We start from the raw sequence: 23216 nt of genomic DNA on the forward strand, positions 1-23216 counted from the left end.
GGATAGCTGGCTACTGCAACTCTCCTGACTTCTGCTCCATTGAATAACGCTAGGTACAGGAATTTTTAAACTCTTTCTACTTTCATAAGTTGACATACAAACTTTGCATTTTGTCAATTAACCATGTATTTGACTTTCATACACAATAAAACTCTCACTTTCAACATAGGTATATAACTTCTGTTAAGTCCCTTGAACAGTCGAATGTCAGAAACAAATTAAATTACAGTTAAAAGAAAGCTGGCTTTGATACCATAACTTTTCTTAACAAATCAGAAAATAAGTCTTGCCTTTATTAAGACTACATCAATAGTTTTCAAGCGTTCTTTTTCAACTGTCTTTGTTTTAATAACAATAGTCAATGACCCAATAAGCACAAAGCTACATATAAACTCCACCGTTCTTCCTTACACACTCTCAAAAACATCTATGGATTCCCCGACAGGTACTTGTCAGTGCTGTTCGTCAGCCGCGTCTTCTTTCTTCCTGCGACCAATTTTAAATCTGCACACACAAACATGTGATACGCAATAGATAGGGTTCTACCAGCCAATACTCATATCCAGAATATTGTGTGTTCGAGATGGTAGAAGACTGAGTGGTTCTAGAATTTATACAGAAATTCTCGAATCACTACAAACCATCTGCCTACCCAATACTTAAATTTCCTCTCTTTTCTAATTTGCACTCAAGGTAATTTTGGCATGATTTCTTGGTATTCTTTGTAGGATATCAGATGCAGACTTCTGGTCTTTCACGTAGTTTTCTGTTGATGATGTTGGTTGGTGTGTATACATTGATTAGAGTCTAAATTATATTTGTTGCTTTTATTGTTATACTGGAATGCATATTATGTAAAACATAAATGCAGCAACTGAATCAAGTAGGACTGTTGATTATTGGTTATATTACGAGAAGGAAAATTGCTACTCACCATATGGTGGAGGTGCTGAGCCGCAGATAGGTACAACAAAAAGACTCTCATAATTATAGCTTTTGGCTGTTAAGGCCTTCATCAGCAATAGCCATACGAACACGTATACACACTCACAGTGTGTGAGCTGCATTTACGTGAGTGTGTTTGTGTATGTGTATGTCTGTCTATTGTTGATGAAGGCCTTAACGGCCATAAGCTATAATTGTGAGAGTCTTGTTGTTGTGCCCATCTGAGACTCAGCTTCGCTATATGGTCAGTAGCAACTTTTCATCTCATAACATTGTTACATTCCATCCTGGATTTTCCATTGTTTGACGTATTGATTATAAATACTCATCCATATCGTCACGTAGAAGAAGGTGTGATTAGATGAATGATGAACACTAACTTCACTTAATGAAGGTTTATTCAGCACATACACATAGAAGAGTGTGGAGCGAACTTCCTCCAGCCAGAACACATACAGTATATATACAGCTACTGAACATTCCAATACAATGATACTTGATATTTGTGAATACTTCTAGAATGTACTAGAACCAAATATAAAAATTAAAATTGTACTGTGCAGGTGAGTTTTGAACTCACAATCCTCCATGCAATAGTTTAGGAGCACAACCACTACACCACGGTGCTACTCAGCTACTTCTGTTACATTGCTTCCTCCTTAAGTGAACAGCATCTCTATGTTACATCCTCCTAGTCTGGAAACGAGTCATTGGTCCTGCAAAATCCGACTCCCGATGACTGATGCTTGCCCTGACGGTGATCTTTTAGAACTTCTTTTGCCGCTATGCTCTTCGTCACCTTTCTGCTTGTTGCCTGTCACTGGAGTTTTGAATTTACCCTGGGTGGCAGGATCCTTGTAGGGCTTCATTCGAAGGACGTGGACCGTATCTCTGATCTTTCGTCGTCTTGTGTCGGGGTCGAAATCTTCAACTTCATAAGTAACATCAGATAACTGCCTTACAACCTTATAAGGTCCAAATTACACCTGTGGAGCTTCTGAGAGAGACCAATCTTCTGAACAGGAGTGAAGATCCAGACGAGGTGGTGGGTCGCGTCATACTTTTGGTGATCATTGTCTTGAGCCTGCAGCGTGCGGAGTCAAGCTAACTGCCGAGCTTCCTCAGCTCTGTTTAGAACGTGGCCGATGTAGTCGTCATCTATGTCATCAGAATGTAATGGAAACACAGTGTCCGTTGTCGTAGTCACCTCATGTCCATGCAGCAGGAAAAAGGTGTAAATCCTGTGGTGTCTTGTTTGGCAGTGTTGTAGCAAAATGTCACAAAAGGTAGCACCTCATCCCAGTTGCTTTGTTCAACATTTATGAACAGTGATAGCATGTCAGCCAAGGTCATATTAAGGCGTTCAGTATGCCTGTTAGTTTGTGAGTGGTAGGCAGTCGTCATGTGATGAGTAATGTTGCACTGACAGTTTATCTGTGTCACAATATTCGATTGAATTTGGCTACCTCAAATGCTTCAGCTGTTTTCACGGTTTTTGTAATGGCATAGCATGTCAGATAATTATTGCAAACAATAATCCATCTACTGCCACTAGCAGACGTTGGAAATCGTCCAAGGAGGTCAATCCCAGCATGATTGAAAGGCGTTTTGGCTGGTGGGAATGGTATGATTCAGCCAGGTGGTTTCCGAGGAACAGCCTTTCTCCTCTGGCACTCTCTACAGTGCTACACACAGTGATGGACACTCCTAAATAAACCTGGTCAGAAAAATCTGTTGTGGATTCTATCATAGGTCTTAATAAATCGTAAATGTCCAGCGTCAGGTGTGTCATGAAATTTCTGTAGAACATCTAAGTGCATGTGTTTAGGAATCACTGGTAGCCACCTTGTTTGTAGTGATCAATAGCGGAGGATTTTTCTCTTCAGCGGCCTCACCTCCAAGGAAGGTCGCACCCTTTAGTTTTCCAGGTTGCAGCAGCTAGGTGATCGGTGAGAGCTTCTAAACGGCAATGCAGACCTTGATCGGTGTGTTGGGGAGCGTCCTCTCCAGAGGCTAGCTTGCGGTGATGGTGACCTATGTCGTCCTGCACCCACATCTTCGTGTTCATCTTCGTCGTCCCGGAGTTGGCGTCAGCTAAGATCGGTCTGCTGTCTTCTGTTGTAGACATCATCAAATATCCGCTGCCTTTCTTGGCAATAGCACAACACAAGTCCCAGTCGTCCGCAGTGGAAACATCCTGGTTGGTTATCCTGGGTCCTCCAGACATCAGTCTTCCTTGGTGCCAAACAGGTTCCTCATGCGGCATTGTAGGAATGGAACTCCACCTGGATTTTGACTTTTTCACCATTTTAAAGGGAAATGAAGGATGAGACATTGGGTTCAATGTCTGTTCCACTCCCTCCCTTATGACGTCTTGAAGGATCTTGGTTTTTTGCTCTCAGTGCAAACCAAGTGCCTTCTGAACTTCCTCTCACTATATGACGAACTACACTTGTGAAATCAGTTGCTTCCTCCATCACAGACATCAATGCAACATTTGAAAGCCGTTCAAACTTCTTTTTTGATGCATTGTCTCGATATACTGGCACCATTTTGTGAAGTCATCTGCTGTCGGAACCTCCTTCAGGAGTAGGGCTTGATACATGTCCTCAGCAACACCCTTCATGAGATGTGCAACCTTATCTTCCTCCTTCATTCTAGGACCCACTATTTTACACAGCTCAAAGACATCTTGAATGTAGGATGCTACAGTTTCTCCTGGACGCTGTGCCCTGCACTTTAGTTTATCTTCAGCCTTGCATTCTGTCATTGTGTATCGCTGAAATACTTGCGCAGTTCTGGCTGGAATACTTCCCAGCTAGAGAACCCGGAAGGATGTCTCATGTAGTGGCACACGGTTGCTGTCATCATAATATCTTCTTCTTCTGTCTCCGGTAGATTGCGATCTGTTGAATGTGTCTTGAACTCGGGTTTCTCGCCACTCAAACAGTGGCCCTGTAGTGGCCTGATGGGAGCCACTGTGTTGCCCATAATGTGCGCTATTACATGTTCCAATACCTGGTGCCTCCACCAGAATAATGTCATGTAGAAGAAGGTGTAATTAGATGAATGACGAACACTAACTTCACTTAACGAAGGTTTATTCAGCACTTGCACATACAAGGGCGTGGAGCGAACTGCCTCCGGCCAGAATACATACAGTATGTAAACAGCTACAGAACATTCCAGTACAATGATTCTTGACATTTGTGGATACTTCTAGAATGTACTCGAACCAAATATAGAAATTAAAATTGTACTGACCAGATGAGTTTTGAATTCATGACCCTCCATCCAACAGCTCAGTATCATAACCACTACACCACAGTGCTTCTCAGCTTCTTCTCTGACAATATTGTGGACTGTTTGACATGACTCATGGTCCTGGTATTCCTTTTTATATCAAAACAATATTCATTTATTTATTGTTTTTATGGAATGCAATGACTTTTGCATTGTGTTTTCTAACGTTTTCTTGAATATTTGTTGATTTCCCTATTTTTTTCTTTAGGTTATTTACATCAAGTATTTATAAGCAAATTTTTGATATTAGTTTGATTTTATTCATATGAGGTTGCCTACTTGAATGGTGTGATTCTGACCAACTAATATTATGAGAATTTTGCCAGTATATTTTCTACTACCCTGATCTCACCTACTTATCAGGTATATGTCCTTATCTTAATTTTATTTGGTCTTATGATTTTGCCACATTTCTAATAAACATACTATATTTGATTTAGGATAGTCTATCTTTAGTACCAAAAATTCTGAAATTTATTGTTCCTAAGTATAAAGTACCAGAAGCAGTTTGGTTGTTAAGGTTTAGTTTTTTGTCCATGTAGCTCAATGCCACATAGCAAGATGGAAGCACAAAAGTAGTTGCACATGTCCATTAGCTAAATTCGTTTCCAGTACATCCATTATTCTGTCACATCTGACAGCTGTTAATACGTTAATATTCTGTTCCTTGCCACGTTCATTATAATCCATTTTTGTGCAAGTGATCTTACAAAATCCTGCTACTACTTGTGTTTCATTGTATTCCATGGATAATTATCCTTGGAGTGAACAATGTCAAATCTCCTCTGTAAGTGCAGATGATATAAATTACACTCCTGTCTCGTGAAAACAGCGTATCCTATTTTTTCTCTCCTCACAAGCTCAGAATCTTCTCTTGCTGAATACACAGTAACATTGTGGGCAGTTATGCTTCAGCTTTTAATTACTGTAACTCTTTTATAGTACCCTCAAACTTATATTTCAGGCAAAGAAAACATTCAGTGTCATCTGATTCACTAGTAATCAGAATGATAGTTGAAATATTTGTAAGCTACAGTTTATTTTTTTCCTTAGAACCTAGTTCTTTGACACAATTTCTGTATTTTACTCTTACATAAATTTTACTAACATATATCCCATGGCAGCAGCTCAACAATAAGACATGAGAGTAGAGAAGACCTGAATCTTTCAATTCACCTAATGTAGGGGAGTATCATAAGATGTTTAAGCATTTGTGACAACAAATGTTGAGAAGGATGTAAAGAAAGATTAGAGAATTTTTATGCATAGCAAATGAAGCTAGACACAGATTGCTGGTTACCTGAAAGGCTAACATGAAAAACCATATCTGGGAGCTGAAAACGTGGTGAAACAATCACAAAAATTCCAAGAACTTTGTACAACATGTCTTTGACAGATATGTATCAGCAAGGTTATAAAGACTGGGAAAGACCCACCTTGCGAAAGGATATAAATTAAGAATGTTTTGAAGATGGGGCACAATATAGATATGAGTTGCCATAGACCTGTGGCAGAGATGTACAAGGACATGTTGAAAAGTAAAGCCTCTGAATATTTTATGTGAAAACTCTTTTAACTTTTTAAATAAAACAAACATTATTAACATTCTGCATCTTTATTCTTCTTGACGACTTATTTATTTCACTGCATATTTACCTCTCTTTGCACTGCTTCATCACTATTAAAGGGAAGTCCTCAAAGGTGTTCTTTATGTTTTGGGAAGAGATGAAAATTGGGTGGGACCAACCCTTGGGCTGTATGGAGGATGGTCAGTGATGATAGTGAGCTCAAGGCATTGTGTCGTTGCAGATTTTGCAGCCCTTGTGTGTAGTATGGCTTCATCATGCTGAAAGAGAGGATGCTCCATGTGTGGACAGACTCTATGAATTTGAAACTCAGTTACATCATACTGTTTCTCATGCACGAACATATTCATGTTACACACTGCCACATTACATATGACAGCTTGGAGCCCTCCAACAGCTGATGGCTGCAAATATATAGACATGAAATAATGTTTGTTTTATTTAAAAAGCTTTGACTTTTCACATAAAAAATTTGGAGGTGTATCAAAGTTTGTGAATCTCTTCAAAGTATTATAGGTGACCCAAGATTGGAATGATGGCTATAATGTCAGGCAGAAGATGGTTGATGTGGGGTAGTAGCCAGTGAAGGCCCAGTGAGAATTGGCTGTCAAAATTAATGTTTTCTTTTGCACTGTTACATTAGCGCTGTTTCATTGTGGGGAGCAGTCATGCCCCCACTCCATGGAACAAGGTAAGGTGGCTGGCAGGATCACACCAAGCGACCAGCCAGCTGACTGCAACAAAAGTGTGACCAGCTTTGCTGACGCCTGAACTCATGTGCCTGCCATGCAACTATATTATGTAAGCCTCAAACACTGGATGTCAGCAGCACATGTAGATGTTCAGGAATCTTGCAGAGGTAGCCAACTCTTTAGTGAGTAACCATGCCCAGGTGGCTACTGTCTGCAGCATGGAGGCACGCTGCATCCTCCACAGTGATGGAAGATGGTTGCCTTGTACAAGCTGTGACTCACTGTTCCCTTGGGCAGGAGTCTGGGGCCTGCTTGAGTGAGCCAGGAAGGCCTTGTATGCTGTGCCACTAAGTCTAGTTATGCCAATGCACCACCTTTAGCCACATATTTGGCAACACCACTAGAATGCATTGATGGAGTAGTCCCTGCACCCACACTGCAAAAACCATATATTATCACTGTACTGGCAATTTTCACTAAGCAGCCAGGCCTGTCTCACAGTAATGCAACAACTTAGTTGCTGTAACTGAAATGACAACACCCTGTGCGTGCCAGCTACCAGAGAATGTTGCAGTACTGCACCATATGCAGTACTCCACCACATACCCTCCCAGATTTACTCTTAAGTGACACTACAGTATCAACACTTGCCAGAAGGACTCACAGCTGATTCACTGCATGTATATGTGAAATGTATTATGAGTAAATATGCATGACCTATTACTTTATGATTACGCTATTGGTGACCAGTCAGTGCAACCACTCACAATCATAAAATAACTAGGTATATATGAATCATGGTAAAATCGTGACAAAAATCTCATTGCAAGAAATGCAGAAAACATTCTGTTATTCACTGAAAGAGCGATAAAGAAATTTTGTTCACATTGGATGAGATAGCATACAAAATACTCATCTAGAGATTTTTGAATATTTTTGCACACTCAGGGTTGCTTGGTTGTGTAGATTTGATCAAGCAGGACAAGATTTAAAGAATAGCTGCATGTTTCATCATGAGTTTGTATAGACAGAACAGAGTGTCCCTAACTACAGGGACAGATGTTGAAGAATAGGCATTGTACATCATGGAGGGAATTGATGTTAAAATAATGACAGTGCACATTCCAAGAGGAGTAAAGCAGCTTGTTACTTCCTGCAGCATATTTTTCAGAAAATTACAACATAGGTAAATTAAAAAAATATATTCTTTTACTGAGGCTTCTGATAGTGATTCATCCTATTATGCAATATTAAAAAATCCATGCTGTATGCACTCCCATCTACTTCAATGCTGCTTAAAGAGTTCAGATGTTGAATTTACACTCATAGGGCCATATAGTGAACGAAATTCCCAAATAAGGAAAACTGTATGTAAGCATTTGTAAAAAATATAGTTAATTTGCTAGTGCTTTATCATCACCAGCCTGATGAACATTCATTTTCCCATGTAGTAGACATAAAGACTTGTTGAATGAAGACAGTTTTAATTTTATTGTCCAAGTTCTCATGTTATGTGAGTCTTTTGCAGGACTTTATAATATGATGTACATGTTTCATGCAGTAGTCTAAATTATGAAGGACTATGAACACCCATTTCAGCCACAAAAACTGGAGATTATAGTTCATCATGGTGTGAAAAGATAAATAGAGTTCTTGATACTTAATGCAGTTGCAGATAAAGCCAATTTTAAAATTAAAGCAGCAAATAAAGGACAGATGATTAAGATTCAGTATATTATAATGTTTTAATCTTTTTGACCAGATACATCAATATGGAGTTTTTTTGGCATTATTATTTGTAAACTTGTTTACTTACAGCAAGTGTGACATTGTGTGGCACAAACTGTCCAATAGCACTGAGGCTTGTTGCATGCATGCTTTTGTTGGAGATAACAGCATTTTTACGTGAAACATACCAAACATTACCAAAATCATCTCGGAGTTCTGCAAGAGAAAGACAGCCCCCATGGGAAAGGCTGTATTCAAGAGAGGCTAATCGACGTTGGAGCATGGCTCTTTCATCAATGGGGCATTCACAGACATCAGCTCAAAGTCTACAGTCCATCATTTGTGACAGAGATGCAGGTTAGTGCTCATTTCTATTGTTAGACACATATTTTTTGTTCATACATTTACATGGGAATGTGGGCATGCAGTCTTAAAACGATCAAGAAAATTACTAAAATGAGTAAGTAGGTTCCTCACATCCTGGGATATGAGTGACCTGGCATGGGAACAGGGTGCCCTCAGACGCATGATTCCAATTGAGAAGCACCTTGACCAAGTAGTAGCAGCTCTGGGGGTACAAAAACAGGCAATGGCCAGGAGAGTAGTGTGCTGAATTCATGCCCCTCCATACCGCATTCAATGGTAATTTTTTGCGTTTTTCCACTACCATGGATCCTTGCTCCTTCCATCTGTGTCACGACAGAAAAGTTACCTTATCCCTAGCTAGATCCCAGTCCCACATACTGTTCCTGCATTATTGGTTGGCTCATGGAATTCCCCATACTGGCCTTACCATCAAATTACCCATCACTGGCTGCCACCCCTCCTTCCACAATGACCTCCACTTGTTCAGATTCCACCAGTCCTTAGCCCTCACCAACATAGTCCTGCAAAACCATATCAACCAAGCACAAACCTGCTTGCAGTACCTTCTCTCCGTCGTAATATTCTCCTGCTATGCAATCCCAAATTCACGGAACCCATAACACACGTTGAAACTCTTGCCCTGCAGGGATTTGAGCAACATGCGCAGCACCACCTCAAAAAACTCTCCATCCTGCTGACTTCCTCTCCTGCCTTGGGCTACCACCCCCTCTACAACAACCTCCCAACCTCCTCCACATCCCCTCATAGCTGACAAACCCCGTCTGCCTCACAGACATACTACACTTACACCACCCTCCAAAACCCCCTCCCACCACCACATAGAGTCCAGAACCTAAACAGACCCACCACATAGTCGTGAACCTTTCCTCCAGAAGCCTCATCCCCACAGGAATATCAGTCCTTGCCAAAGGCCTCACATTTTGCCCCAATCCCAAATTCAATCATGCAAGACTTTTTACAGACCTTCTCTGCTTCTCCTGGTCCCTAAAGTGGAAACACTTTGTTGCCACCAACCTTACCAATCAGACTCAACCAAAGACCAATATTGAACCCTGCCTAACTCAGTTCACTCCTCCATCCAACCATGATCTACCCCCCACTGTCCCCAAACCACGCCCTGTTAACATTCCAGAATTTCTTAACCTTGAACCTTGCCTCACCATTATTCCCCAAAACCCTCAATATGCAAACTAACCTTACATCCACAGAAAGAACCGTAGTCCACCATCTAAAAACTGATGCTGACCTTACAATCCTACCTGTGGACAAAGGCTCCACCACTGTTTTTTTTTTAACCGCAAGTATTACCTGGTGGAAGGACTCTGCCAGCGGTCAGATACTTCCACCTACAAACCTTGCCACAGTGACCCCATTACAGTAATCCAGCAGGATCTGCAGTCACTACTCAAATCCTTAGACCCATCCCAGAACCTCTCCCTGGAGTCCACCTCTCTACTCACCCCCACCATTCCCCACACTCCTACCTTCTACACACTTCCTAAAGTCCATAAACCTAACCACCCAGGATGACCCATTGTGGCCAGTTACTGCGCCCCCACTGAGAGAATCTGTGCTCTCGCAGACCAACACCTTCAACATATTACCCGGAACCTACCCTCCTATATAAAAAATACCAATCGTTTCCTCCACTGACTCTCCGCAGTTTCTGTCCCTTTACCACACAGTGCCCTCCTTATCCCTGTTGATGCCATCTCCCTGTACACTTATCGTTCCTAATGCCCATGGCCTTACTGCTACTGAACACTACCTTTTGCAACACCCGACAGATTCCAAACCAACAACCTCCTTCCTAGCTGCCATGACCAACTATATCCTCACCCACAGTTACTTCTCCTTTGAAAGCATTACCTACAAACAAATCCAGGGTAAGGCTATGGGCACCTGCATGCCACAATCCTAATCCAATCTATTCATGGGCCATCTAGAGGAATCCTTCCTAAAAACCCAGAATCTTGAACCCCTCCCCTGATTCAGATTCATTGATAACATCTTTGCTATCTGGATCGAAGGTGAGGACGTGCTATCCACATTTCTTCAAAACCTCAACAACTTCTCCCCCATTTGCTTCACCTGGTCCTGCTCAACCCAACAAGCCACCTTCGACCAAGCAAGTTGGCGCAGTGGTTAGCACACTGGACTTGCATTCGGGAGGATAATGGTTCAATCTCACGTCCGACCATCCTGATTTAGGGTTGCCATGATTTCTCCAAATCTCTCCAGGCAAATGTTGAGATGGTTCCATTGAAAGGGCACAGCCAACATCCTTCTCCATCCTTCCCTAGTCTGATGAGACCGACAACCTCACTGTTTGATCTCCTCCCTCAAACAACCCCACACCAAGCCACCTTCCTAGATATTGATCTCCAACTCAAAGATAGCTATATCAGTACTTTTATCCATATCAAACCAACTAACCACCAGCAATACCTCCACTTCGACACCTGCCCCCCGTTCCATACCAAGAAGTCCCTTCCGCACAGCCTTGCCACCCATGGTTGTCACATCTGCCGTGATGAGCAGTCCCTCTCAAAATATACCAAGGGTCTCACTTAAGCCTTCACTGACTGCAATTTTCCTTCCACCCTTGTACAAAAAAAAATTTCCCATGCCTTCTCTCCAGCCTCCCACCACCTCCCAAAGTCCCTTCATCTGGCCACAGAAGATCATTCCCCTCGTAACTCAGTACCACCCACAACTGGAGCAACTGAATTACATTCTCCGCCAGGGTTTCTTTTAACTCTCGTTGTGCCCTGAAATGAGAAATGCCCTGCCCGCTATCCTTCCCATCCCTCCCACCATGGAATTCCGCCATCCACTGAACCTACATAATATATCAATCCATCCTTATTCAACCCCTGCTCCCAATCCCTTACCTTATGGCTCATCTCTCTGTAATAGATCTAGATGCAAGACCTGTCCCATACATCCTCCCACCACCATCTTCTCCAGTCCAGTCACTAGCATCACTTATCCCATCAAAGGCAGGGCTACCTGTGAAACCACTCTTGTGGTCTACAAGCTGTCTGTCCACATGTATAGCCACCAACAAACTGTGGCCAAGAAACAAGTGGACCACCCTGTTGCTGAACACGCTGCCAAACATTATATCCTTCATTTCAATGACTGCTTCATAGACTGTGCCATGTGGATTCTTCCCAACAATACCAGATTTTCTAAACTGCACAGGTGGGAAGTTTCCCTGCAGATGCATCCTATGTTCCCATAACCCTCCTGGCCTCAACCTTCATTAGTCACTGTTTTCACCCATCCAGCCCCCTTCCCTGTTCCCATTCCAGCACTACACAGCTGTCATTCCACCACCACACCCAGTCTTTTTATCTCTCTCTTTTTCTGCTGCCCCCTCCCTCCCCCTCCACCACCTCTCCTCTGCCCTTCGTCTAACTTGCAGCACTTCACTGTCTGCCACCCCCACCATACTATCCCTCCTCTTCCCCTCCCCAGTCTCCTCCTTACCCCCACCCAGTCACCACTCCCATCATACACTGGTGCTGCTGCTTGCAGTGTGGTTTCAGTTGCCTGAGACTGTAGCCATGTGAGAGAGTTGCATTTTTGTGTGTGTGTGTGTGTGTGTGTGTGTGTGTGTGTGTGTGTGTGTGTGAATCTATTACTGAAAAAAGTCTTAATGGCCGAAAGCTTTAATTGTGAGAGTCTTTTTGTTGTGCCTGTCTGGGACTCAACACCTCTGCTATATGGTGAGTGGTAACTTTCCTTCTCATAATATTGTTACATTGCATTCTGGATTTTCCTTTGTTTAATAATTGAAATTCCTGTATGGAACAATGCATAACATAAATGAAAGACAACCACTCACTTTTAGCAGACTGATTTGTGGTGTACAGGCACACACAGCAGAACATAGTATTAATTAACAAGCTTTAGAAGCCTCACACTTCTTCCGACATAAAGTACACACATTGTGAATACACAACCATAGAGATGCCCAAATACACTCTGCCTTGGCTGCAGCAACACTGATGCATATACAGGGTGTATATGCCCTGGGACAGCCAGAAAATTTAGGGAAAACCATGGAATTTTTTCATCTGGGGAAAACCCAGAATTTTTTATAATTCTAGGAATCTTCAATTATTTTAGATTTCAATTAAATTTTTGTAATCTTGATTGATAAGAATTGATACTGTAACAATCACACTACTGGCCATTAAAATTGCTACACCAAGAAGAAATGCAAATGATAAACGGGTATTCATTGGACAAATATATTATACTAGAACTGACATGTGATTACATTTTCACACAATTTGGGTGCATAGATCCTGAGAAATCAGTACCCAGAACAACCACCTCTGTCTGTAATAATGGACTTGATACGCCTGGGCATTGAGTCAAACAGAGCTTGGATGGCGTGTACAGGTACAGCTGCCCAATGCAGCTTCAACACAATACCACAGTTAATCAAGAGTAGTGAGTGGTGTGTTGTGACGAGCCAGTTGCTCGGCCACCATTGACCAGACATTTTCAATTGGTGAGAGATTGGAGAACTTGCTGGCCAGGGCAGCAGTCGGAACATTTCCTGTATCCAGAAAGGCCTGTACAGGGCCTGCAACATGTGGTCGTGCATTATCCTGCTGAAATGTAGGGGTTTGCAGGGATTGAATGAAGGATAGAGCCATGGGTTGTAACACATCTGAAATGTAACGCCCAAAAAGCTAATCATTTGCATATCACAGCATCTTCTTCCTGTCGATTAAATTTAGTGTCTGTAGCACGTCATCTTCATGGTGTAGCAATTTTAATGGCCAGTAGTGTAAGTTTACTTTACCTCACTCCTGCAGTAATAAAACTTAAGGTAGAGAATGCCAGCCGCTGTGGCCGAGCAGTTCTAGGTGCTTCAGTCCGGAACCGCGTGACTGCTACAATCGCAGGTTCGAATCCTGCCTTGGGCATGGATGTGTATGATGTCCTTGGGTTATTTAGGTTTAAGTAGTACTAAGTTCTAGGGGACCGATGACCTCAGATGTTAAGTCCCATAGTGCTCAAAGCCATTTTTACGGGCGAGAATAACACTAAAATAAAACATTAGTGGAAAACAAAATGCCCCATTTTCAACAACTAAGTGCACACAAAATTGTCTGCGAGCAGCAAAATGTGTCAAAAGCTTTAGGACAAAGGCGAATCAATACTTGGTAACAATAAGCTGCTTTTGATGAGTGTAACATGACAACTGCTTACGTCTGTAAAGCCCTTCCCCCCACATGAGAACGTATCACAGCGATCTGTTACGTGGGCTTTTTGCAAGATCAGTTGCAATGAGTGAGAATCTATGCCCGACCAGGATTCGAACTCGGGATCTCAAGCTTACTAGGCAGTTGCATTAACCAGGCACCACCTGGACACCCTGTTAATTGCAAATGCGCAGGCTATCAAGGTATGTTCCTCAGCCGACCCACATTCCCGCCCAGCACCACTACTTATCTGCAGTCCCTGTCCTCTCTTCTCTTCCTCTCCGCTGCTCCTCCCCCCCCCCCCTCCCCTCCCCCTTGTATATCTCTTGTATGCTCTAACCTCTCAGAAGTTCTATCATCTTGTTGTGCAGCCTCTATAATAATCTGTGTCGGTTCACCTGCAGTAGTGTGTGTTTGGGTGTCTGTGTTGTCATGTGTTTTAATGTATGTACTTTCTGTGAGAAGCAGTGTTTGTCTTGAAAGCTAGTTAGTTAATATTGTGTTCTGTTACATATGACTATGTGCCACGTATCAATCAGCTAAAAGTGTTTGCCTTTCCTTTGATTTTCAGTCATCATTTAAAACTTTGCTGTGTGGAAGTTGTGTACAAATTATTCACATACAAAACAATATTACAGTAATCTGCAGAAATAAGTTAATTAAAATGTGTTGCTTTGTGTTGAAGCCTGTTGGTATTCTTGTACTCTTGTGCCAATAAATTTTCTCCTACTGGTATCTGCAATTAATAATGGGAGTGAATGTAAGATGAACTTAAAAATTCACAACTACAGTACTAGAAGTAAAAGTAATCTCCAAGTAGAATATGTATTCCTAGCAAAAAATTCAGTGAAGAGCAGCATTTTTGGTCATGGAGTCATTCACCAAATATGAGAGCGCACTGAATACATTATTTTGTCCTTCTCTGTCACCTACTGTTTTGGTGCTGTTATTGTCACTAAGTGACTGAATAGATTATCTCAGTCTACTTACTCACTTCACATAAAACCAAAATTTTGTAGGATTTTCAATCAGATTGGTTGGCGAATTTTGATTTTGAATTCATTGAACTCTTCTTGCCTTACTCTTTGTATGCTCATTTTGGCTTTCTTGAACTTTATCTTCTGAACTAGACTTTGACTTCACTAAATCTACCACAAAGTTTTCCTTGCTTTCATGACAACTTTCTAGCACAGCTAGTGTATCACAGTGGTTCTATACCATCCCTCACAACATTGCTTGGCACATACGGATCTAAAGCACATTGTAGAATGCTTCTGAATTTCTTCCATCTTTAGTCCATATCAGTGTCCTCTAAGCTGACTATTTGATGTTGACTATCCAGCTAATTTACAATTTTCTTCCTCTCATAATTTTTAAATAAAAATATTTTTATGTGTTTCTAAACATTCCTTGCAACATTTGTAGTCGACAGTGCAATAACAGCCTTCTGATCAGCAATGCACCTCTTTGTATTAACTAATTCAAAAAGCTCAGGCCTATTAGATACTAAGAGGTCAAAGACATAACCGTCCCTAATGAGCTGGTTCTCTATCTGCTCAAAGTAATTTTCAGATTAGACATCCAAAACAATGTCACTAAAACCCTGATTCTTGGACCAGTTTTAATTCCATGACTGACATTCTATAGGTGGCAAATTGATGTCTCCCACAATTACAATGGTGTGTTTGAGAGAGAGAGAGAGAGAGAGAGAGAGAGAGAGAGAGATTACCTTTGTCAGAAAAATTCCATGACAGGTGTTTTTAAAAAATAGAAAATTGCAGTTACCAAGTAATGATCCTAGCTCCATCAGAGTAGTTTCCTTGGCTATCTGTACACAGTTGCCAACATTTCTGATTGTCCTTGAAGCAAGCAGGGAAATTTTAAACTGTGATGCTTGTAAGCCCATTTCTCACAGCCCATTAGATGTCTGAGATATTATGCTGACACTTTCCTTTAGTCACCTTTTACTCACGGAAACAAAAAATAGTGAGGCAAGAGGTCGGGCAAATATGGCAGATGTAGGATGGCAATGACAGAATGTCTTGCCAGATACTGTGTAACAATAAAGCATAATGGGGTCCTGCCTTCTCATGCTGTAAAACCAAGTCCTGAGACTGCCACAAATCAGCGCAGTGGTGTCAAATTGCTATTCACAAACGTTTCAAGACTTTGATGTAAAGAATTTGTTTCACTGTTTGACATGGAGGAACATACTCATGGTGAACTAATCCATTGCTATCAATGAAATGTGATCAACATTGTCTTTGTTCTCAAAGGTTGTTGTTTGGCTCTTTTTAAGGCTGGTGATTCAGGACTCCACCATTCAGCTCTTTGATGCTTTGTGTGAGGGTCATACTGGCTGCACCAATTTTCGTCCCCAGCAATAATGTTTGACAGAATTGTGGGATCGTATCTAGGTCTGTCCAGTAATTCAGCAGAAATTCTTCAGCTTTCCACTTCCTGTTCATCTGCCAGTGTGTAAGGGATGAATTTTGCATTAAGTATCTGTTTCCCTAAATCTTTAAATAAAATCTTAATGGCACACATCATGTTTCAAATTAAGTTCTTCTGATATTGTGTGCACAGTTACATGATCATCTTCTAGGAATAACTACTGTAGACAGGTGACCAGCTCTGGGATTGTCTTGAACTGAATCTCTGCCTTTACAAAACCTTTTGTGCTATGCAAGAACACAACTTCTTGAAAATGCCTCACCTGCATATGCTTGCTTAATCATTGTCCACATTTCACTAGGGGTATTGCGAAGCTTAACGTAGAACTTAATGTTCACTCTTTGCTAGCAGTTAATGCCAGTGTGTCATCATAACTAATGCACCAAGAACCCAAACAGTGTGTTACTAAGCACAGCCATGCCACAGAGTGAGTTTGTGTGGAAGCATGCAAAAGTCATTTCGAGGCTGCACGCATACCAGGTAACATAAAAACATTTGTTCCATTCTAGTATAGCAATATTGCAAACTCAGACTTTATTTACTGCTGGTTTCAGACAACTGTCTCTTGCTGTACACATCATTACCCTCAATAAGTTATATTAACCTTACCCTGTGTGGTTTCCTTAACCTCACCAAGATGTAATCGACAAATCTCCTTTCAGCTGTCATGATTTATATTTGCTCAGTAATAATGTAATTCAAAACGACTGTTTATTATTACACAATTTTTCATAATTCCTTCAAATCTAATTTATGTGGAAGTTATATGTGGGCCTATAGGAACAGAAATTCTGCTACTCCCAATGTTTTGTCAGTTGTATTGAAGAAAGTTCTAGAGTTAATGTGTTTACTGATATGTTACAGGATTGCAGGCAGAGAGAAAAATCAGCTTTGTGCTGCATGAACCTGACAATGAATCTGAGGGAAGCAGTAACACCACCGTCACTATACAGGTAGAATGGACCACTATTAAATATCAATAATTTGTTCATCTTACAATGGCTTACGGAATTCTGAATGCAACAGCTGTATTTTCGAATAATTCTTTCTCTGGTTGACATTGTTTTCCTTTATATAAGTTTCATCCATACAGAATGAGATTTTCACTCTGTGGCGGAGTGTGCACTGCTATGAAACTTCCTGGCAGATTAAAACTGTGTGCCGGACCAAGACTCGAACTCGTGACCTTTTCCTTTTGCAGGCAAGTGCTCTACCAACTAAGCTACCCAAGCACAACTCACATCCCATCCTCTCAGCTTTACTTCTGCCAGTACCTCATCTCCTACCTTTCAACCTTTACAGAAGCTCTCCTGCAAACCTGCAAGGATCATTATGATCAAATAATAAAATAAAATCAGTATGGAATATTGTTCAAAAGAGAGGTAGGGAAGAAGCCATATAAGGTGATACTATTTCTGTTAAAGAGAATGGGAGCATTAATAATTACTTTTTTAAAAAAGGAGAGAAAATTGGTACAAGCAGTTCAGAAGAGAAAGCAAAACAGTACACTGAAGAGGCATTCTGAGGACATTTAGTGAAGTGATAGTTAATCTCACATTCCCATCTGAAAGGAGAAGATTATCGTGGCTCTAAAAAGTAAAAGTTTGTATAGATTGGGTAGCATCTCCAGTAAGACACTCAAAACTTGATGCCCTAGTAATCTACCCATCCCTCACATCAGTTGTTGATTGTCACTTCATAATTAACTCTTTTAATAAGCTTCAAGAGGAGTAAGATTTACAATAAACTTTTTACTTATCTTCTTTTCTCATACTTGACTACAGTTCTTCACATCTAGAGGCTGATTCTTGAAGCCGAAATTTTTGACATTGTAGGTACTCATGGTCCCAATTGATATAAATAATGCTGAAATGTTGCCTGAGCAGTAATTTCTGTTTCTGTAATTTTTATTCTTTCACATTTTTCTATATTACACTGTCTTTATAATTTCCACTTCAACAAAACCGAAAATTACATTGTTTTTGCCAAAAATAAAAACATATCCTCTAATATATCTAAAAACAAAGATGATGATACTTACCAAAGAAAAGCGCTGGCAGGTCGATAGACACACAAACAAACACAAACATACACACAAAATTCAAGCTTTCGCAACAAACGATTGCTTCGTCAGGAAAGAGGGAAGGAGAGGGAAAGACGAAAGGATGTGGGTTTTAAGGGATAGGGTAAGGAGTCATTTCTATCTCAGGACAGATGGCTGCGTTGATCTTCACAATGCTTCTTCTCTGAAGATCTTGTGCTGGTTGGGGAAGTGATACTGATCTACTTCTCTACTTTTGAAATTATTTCTTATTCTCAGAATACTTTCATATCAACTTCGCTATATTTTCTCCTTCACAATAAAACAACTACACATGTTCCACATGCACTTTCAAGCCTCGCAAATCAACCCCATCTGGAAAACCTTAGTACTTAACATATATCAGTACAATCTCTTTTGGTTCTTGCTCTTAAGAAGTCAGACAACAGAGTACAAGAGTCTCTATACAATACACACACACACACACACACACACACACACACACACATACACACAAATCATCCTCATCCTTTTTTATTTTTCAAATCCAAATATATTTCTGTACACTTAGGCATACGATGTAGCATAGTCATAATGAACCACAATGTGTACCTCCTTCTCCAATGTACACATACCAATGTAATACTGTCATAATAAACATTAATCCTCTCAGTCCTTACATATATAAGCATATCCCTGTACATGCCTACATGCGATGTGGAACCATCAGCGTAACTAACAATGTGTGCATACTTCCTTATGTGCACATACTTCCCCCCACAACATTTGATGGTTCTCACATTATCTCAAACAGTACTTTTCCTGTTTGGGTCTTTGTGTATGTTTGTGTGTATGCATATGGGTAGACGTGTAGCCTGATTCTTCGGCCTACTTATTAAAAATAATTTGAAGGTTATAGAAAACCATGGAAACTGAGAATGACTTCAGCAATAGAAGTGTATGCATATGGAAAGAGGGAAAGATAGATTGGTGCTCAATAGAGAATTAAGAAAGGAAAAAGTAGAAACACTTGCTAAGGTCGAAGAAGTGAAAGAAGATAGCCCCGAAGACAGGAAACCCTTCCCACCCCCTTTCCCAGGATCCCTACTTGAGTGAGAATCTGGAGGAGGTATCTGCAGAATGGACATTCTCACCTTCACCTTTGAAGTCCCCAAAGAAAGAATCTTAACAACCCCTGTGGAATGGCAGATGTTGAAGAATCAGTCACACTTGTCTACAGGGGTTGTCTGAAAGGTGTGGTGTGTGTAGTGTTAGTCATGTTTGTACCTACACTTCCCACCCCTTTCAAAATTGATATAAACCCTCCCATCTACATCACATCTCATGAAATGTATAAATGTTCTATAAAAATAGAAAATTATACACTAGATAGTTATTTCATTAGTCACCTCATATCATATTATTCTTAAATATAATATTCTGTTCTGTTCATTCTGTCTTAAAGTCACTCTGTTTACATAGTATCATCATATTATACCTTCTACCAGAATATTATTCTGTTCGTTCCATTTTATGTTTAGAGATCGCTGTTTATTCATGATTCTCTTAAATAAGTCTCAATCTTGTAGTCATATTCGGTCACTTAAATACTAACATGATAGGATAGTTTAAGAGGTTATGAATAGATTACAGAATAGTTTAAGATTTGAAGGGAATTTGGTGTAGGAAAACTAATCTGGAAGTAACACTGAAAACACCTCAGGAACCTATGGTCGTCACTCCACCCATTAACGCAGAATGTTAACGTCCATGGAGAACAGTTGTGGCTCCACCCGGATCCCATGGAACTGACCTCACTTGAGCAAGTGCATATCAGTACTTCTCGTTAAATTTTGTGTGAAAGTCTACTCACAACAAAACAATTAACATTTTACTAATAAAGACAACATTAAGTAAAGTTATTCTATTTTCTACTCTATCCTGGACAAGTTTGAGTTCTTTCCATAACTCATCGACATTTTTCTTAGTGTCATTGAGCTCATAAGAGAGAGTTGTGGACAAGTTGTCAGAGGTTACCCTCACAACAACTTTTCTGTCATCATTTTCTCTTCCTGTTCCTCCAGACCACTTATATTTAGGGCCTCTGAAGTTGCCAGTTTTTCCTTAAAATTTCTCTCTACATCATCAACTCGAGTGCTGACATCTGCAATTTGCGAATGGACGATAGGGGTCAGCTTATCCTGTCTTTCTACTCTACCTTTTAAGGTATGTAGCCTTTGTTTCATTGCATCAAACGTAACGTTACATACATTCTGAAATGACCCAAATTTTTCATTAAACTCCAATTCTACATTGTTACACTTATCTTCAATGTCAAATTCTAATTTCTCAGTTAAATCTTGAAATTGCACATCCTGTCTCTGGTTTAATTCAGTACATAGTTGATTAACATGAGTATTTCAAGGACTGGTTAGTTCACTCTGTAAATATAACTTCAGAGTCTCGACTTTATTATTTAGAGTGTCAAATTCAGTCTTTAGCAAGCTTATATTTGTTGCTTGACTGTTTAAGATTTCACTTTGGCTACTTAAAACCTCACTCTGAGCATCTAATTTGATGTTCAATTGTCTATTTACTGAATCTAACTTAAGACTTTGAGCACTTAAAGTTTCATTCAATTCCATTCTTAAAGAAACACTCAGTTCCTGTCCTAATGAAGCATTTTGAGCATTTAGTTTTTGTCTTAAAGAAGCTGAATCTGCTCTCTATTCATCTAACCTAGAATTTAATTGTATACTCTGAGCTTTGATTAAATTTATTACTTCAGACAAGTCTGGCTTTTCCTTATTCACCATCATGGCCATGGCTGGTTCTGGAGTTTCTCCAACTTTCTGAATATTATCCATTTCTCTATTATTTTTCGACCTACATAATCATCTAACCTAAAATACAATATTGTATACAATAACAACACCAACAGTTTATCGTCCCACAGTTCTTTCAACTTTACCAAACATTTATTGGTTTTCGCTCACCCGTCGCAGAGGTCTAGGCTGCGTCGGTGAGCAGATGTAGAATCGCCACTGGTGAACAGCACGTGTGCAGGCAGCGTCGAACATCGGTTGCAACATCAGTGTCAGCGAGAAGAAGCGAAGTCAGCATTGGTGAACAGCAGTTGCAGTCGGCGACGGTGGCTGATTTTCACATTGGCGTTGTTGGCAGGATACTGCGTCGGTGTCGGCTGGATGGACATATGTGTGAGGACTGGTTACTTCCCCACACCAAATCATCTTAGTCAAACTATTCTCTGTGTCTTCCTTTGTTCAGTGCTTATTAACTTTTTCACCCGTTTTTCCTTTTAGGCAGAATCCAATTCTGCATAACGGTTTCTTTGTCTTGTTACTCTCGGTTGCTATGGCAACTCAATATCTTCTTATCTCGATATCTGTTGTAAAATTCCCACTTCCTTTGGGTCCTGTCACTTTTGTCGCCACGTTCTAACATTTCCCTGATGACCAGAGACTGTGTGGAACTGGGGTGCAAGACTCACACGTCTATCGCGGGTGATTTGTGTATGATGTGCAGCTGATCTTCTTCTCACAACAGATGGCTGCGTCGATCTTCACATTGCTTCTTCTCTGAAGATTTCGTGCTGGCTTGGGAAATGATAATGAACTACTTCTCTACTTTTGAAATGATTTCTTACTCTCAGAATACTTTCATATCAACTTCGGTATATTTTCTTTTTCACAATAAAACAACTACACAGGTTTCACATGTGCTTTCAAGTTGCACAATTCAACCCCATCTTGAAAACCTTAGTACTTAACATATATCATTACAGTCTCATTTGGTTTTAATAACCCTTGTCAAAACAGTTCTTGCTCTTAGCAAGTCAAACAACAGAGTATAAGAGTCTCTAGATAAAACATATTTCGTTTGTTCCCAACAGTCACTACTATTTCACTGCCAAAGACAAGCCCTTGATTACTCCTTGTAATGGACATATGGCTTCCAGGGCGTGCGCGGCCACCACTTGTCAGTACCGATAGACTGCCATAACTTTAGTCTTCTTATAACACACACCGTTCCTGCACACACATAAACCGTGGCGCAGTAGACACATTCCCACTCTCACACACTCATCCTTAAAACATCATGTATTCGAAACAGTGAAATATGAGTGTCTCTAGAATTTACCCCAAAATTCTCGACCCACTACAATCTGATCACAACAGAAGCATGTCCAGTACTAATCCAGTCTGTGGTACTAACAATATTCCAAAGATTTTACAGATTTTCTTGACAAATTAATGTCCACCAACTTATATCATTATTTTATAAATGAATCCAGAAGTAAACATAATAAATAGTGTCAGATTGTGCAATTAATAATAGGAATTTTAAGTGTGTCAAATATTCATAATTTCAAATGTTTCTAAAACAAAAGTAATGTTAACTGTATATTCAAAGCTAGCATTTATCAATTGTAGCAATGAAAATAAAGTAATTTCTTTTTATACATTTTAGCCTGAAATATAACACATTGTGTATAAAATCATGTCAGTTCCTTTAGGAAAACAGTTGAAATAATATTAACCTATTTAAAAATTCGAAATTATCTTTGGTATCACCTACTTCTGTTGAATAAAGGTAATGTTAGAGGAGGTTCTACTTTTACACCCTATAATTTGTAATGTTCTCAATCACTTATTTAATGCATAATTAACTCAGTGTGTTTTCCCAGAAAGATTAAAATATTACATTGTTAGGCCTCCCTATAAAACAGTTGATTGCAGGAGAGCCTTTGTGGAGTTTGGAAGGTAGGAGAAGAGGTACTAACGAAAGTAAAGCTGTGAGGACAGGACATGAGTTGTGCTTGGGTAGCTCA

The 23216-nt window shown here is 40.2% G+C and overlaps 1 protein-coding gene across 1 annotated transcript in view; it reads left to right on the forward strand.

Annotated features, from left to right (window-relative positions):
- LOC124803322 (protein unc-80 homolog) overlaps positions 1-23216 on the forward strand; it is a 995149-nt gene that overhangs the window by 539930 nt on the left and 432003 nt on the right. Inside the window, exons 30-31 of the mRNA XM_047264506.1 lie at positions 8345-8611; positions 17188-17276. Of these exons, the coding sequence (XP_047120462.1) occupies positions 8345-8611; positions 17188-17276 (356 nt within the window). The remainder of the gene's footprint in view (positions 1-8344; positions 8612-17187; positions 17277-23216) is intronic.

This window comes from Schistocerca piceifrons, chromosome 6, assembly GCF_021461385.2.
Source record: "Schistocerca piceifrons isolate TAMUIC-IGC-003096 chromosome 6, iqSchPice1.1, whole genome shotgun sequence".
Lineage (NCBI taxonomy): Eukaryota > Metazoa > Arthropoda > Insecta > Orthoptera > Acrididae > Schistocerca > Schistocerca piceifrons.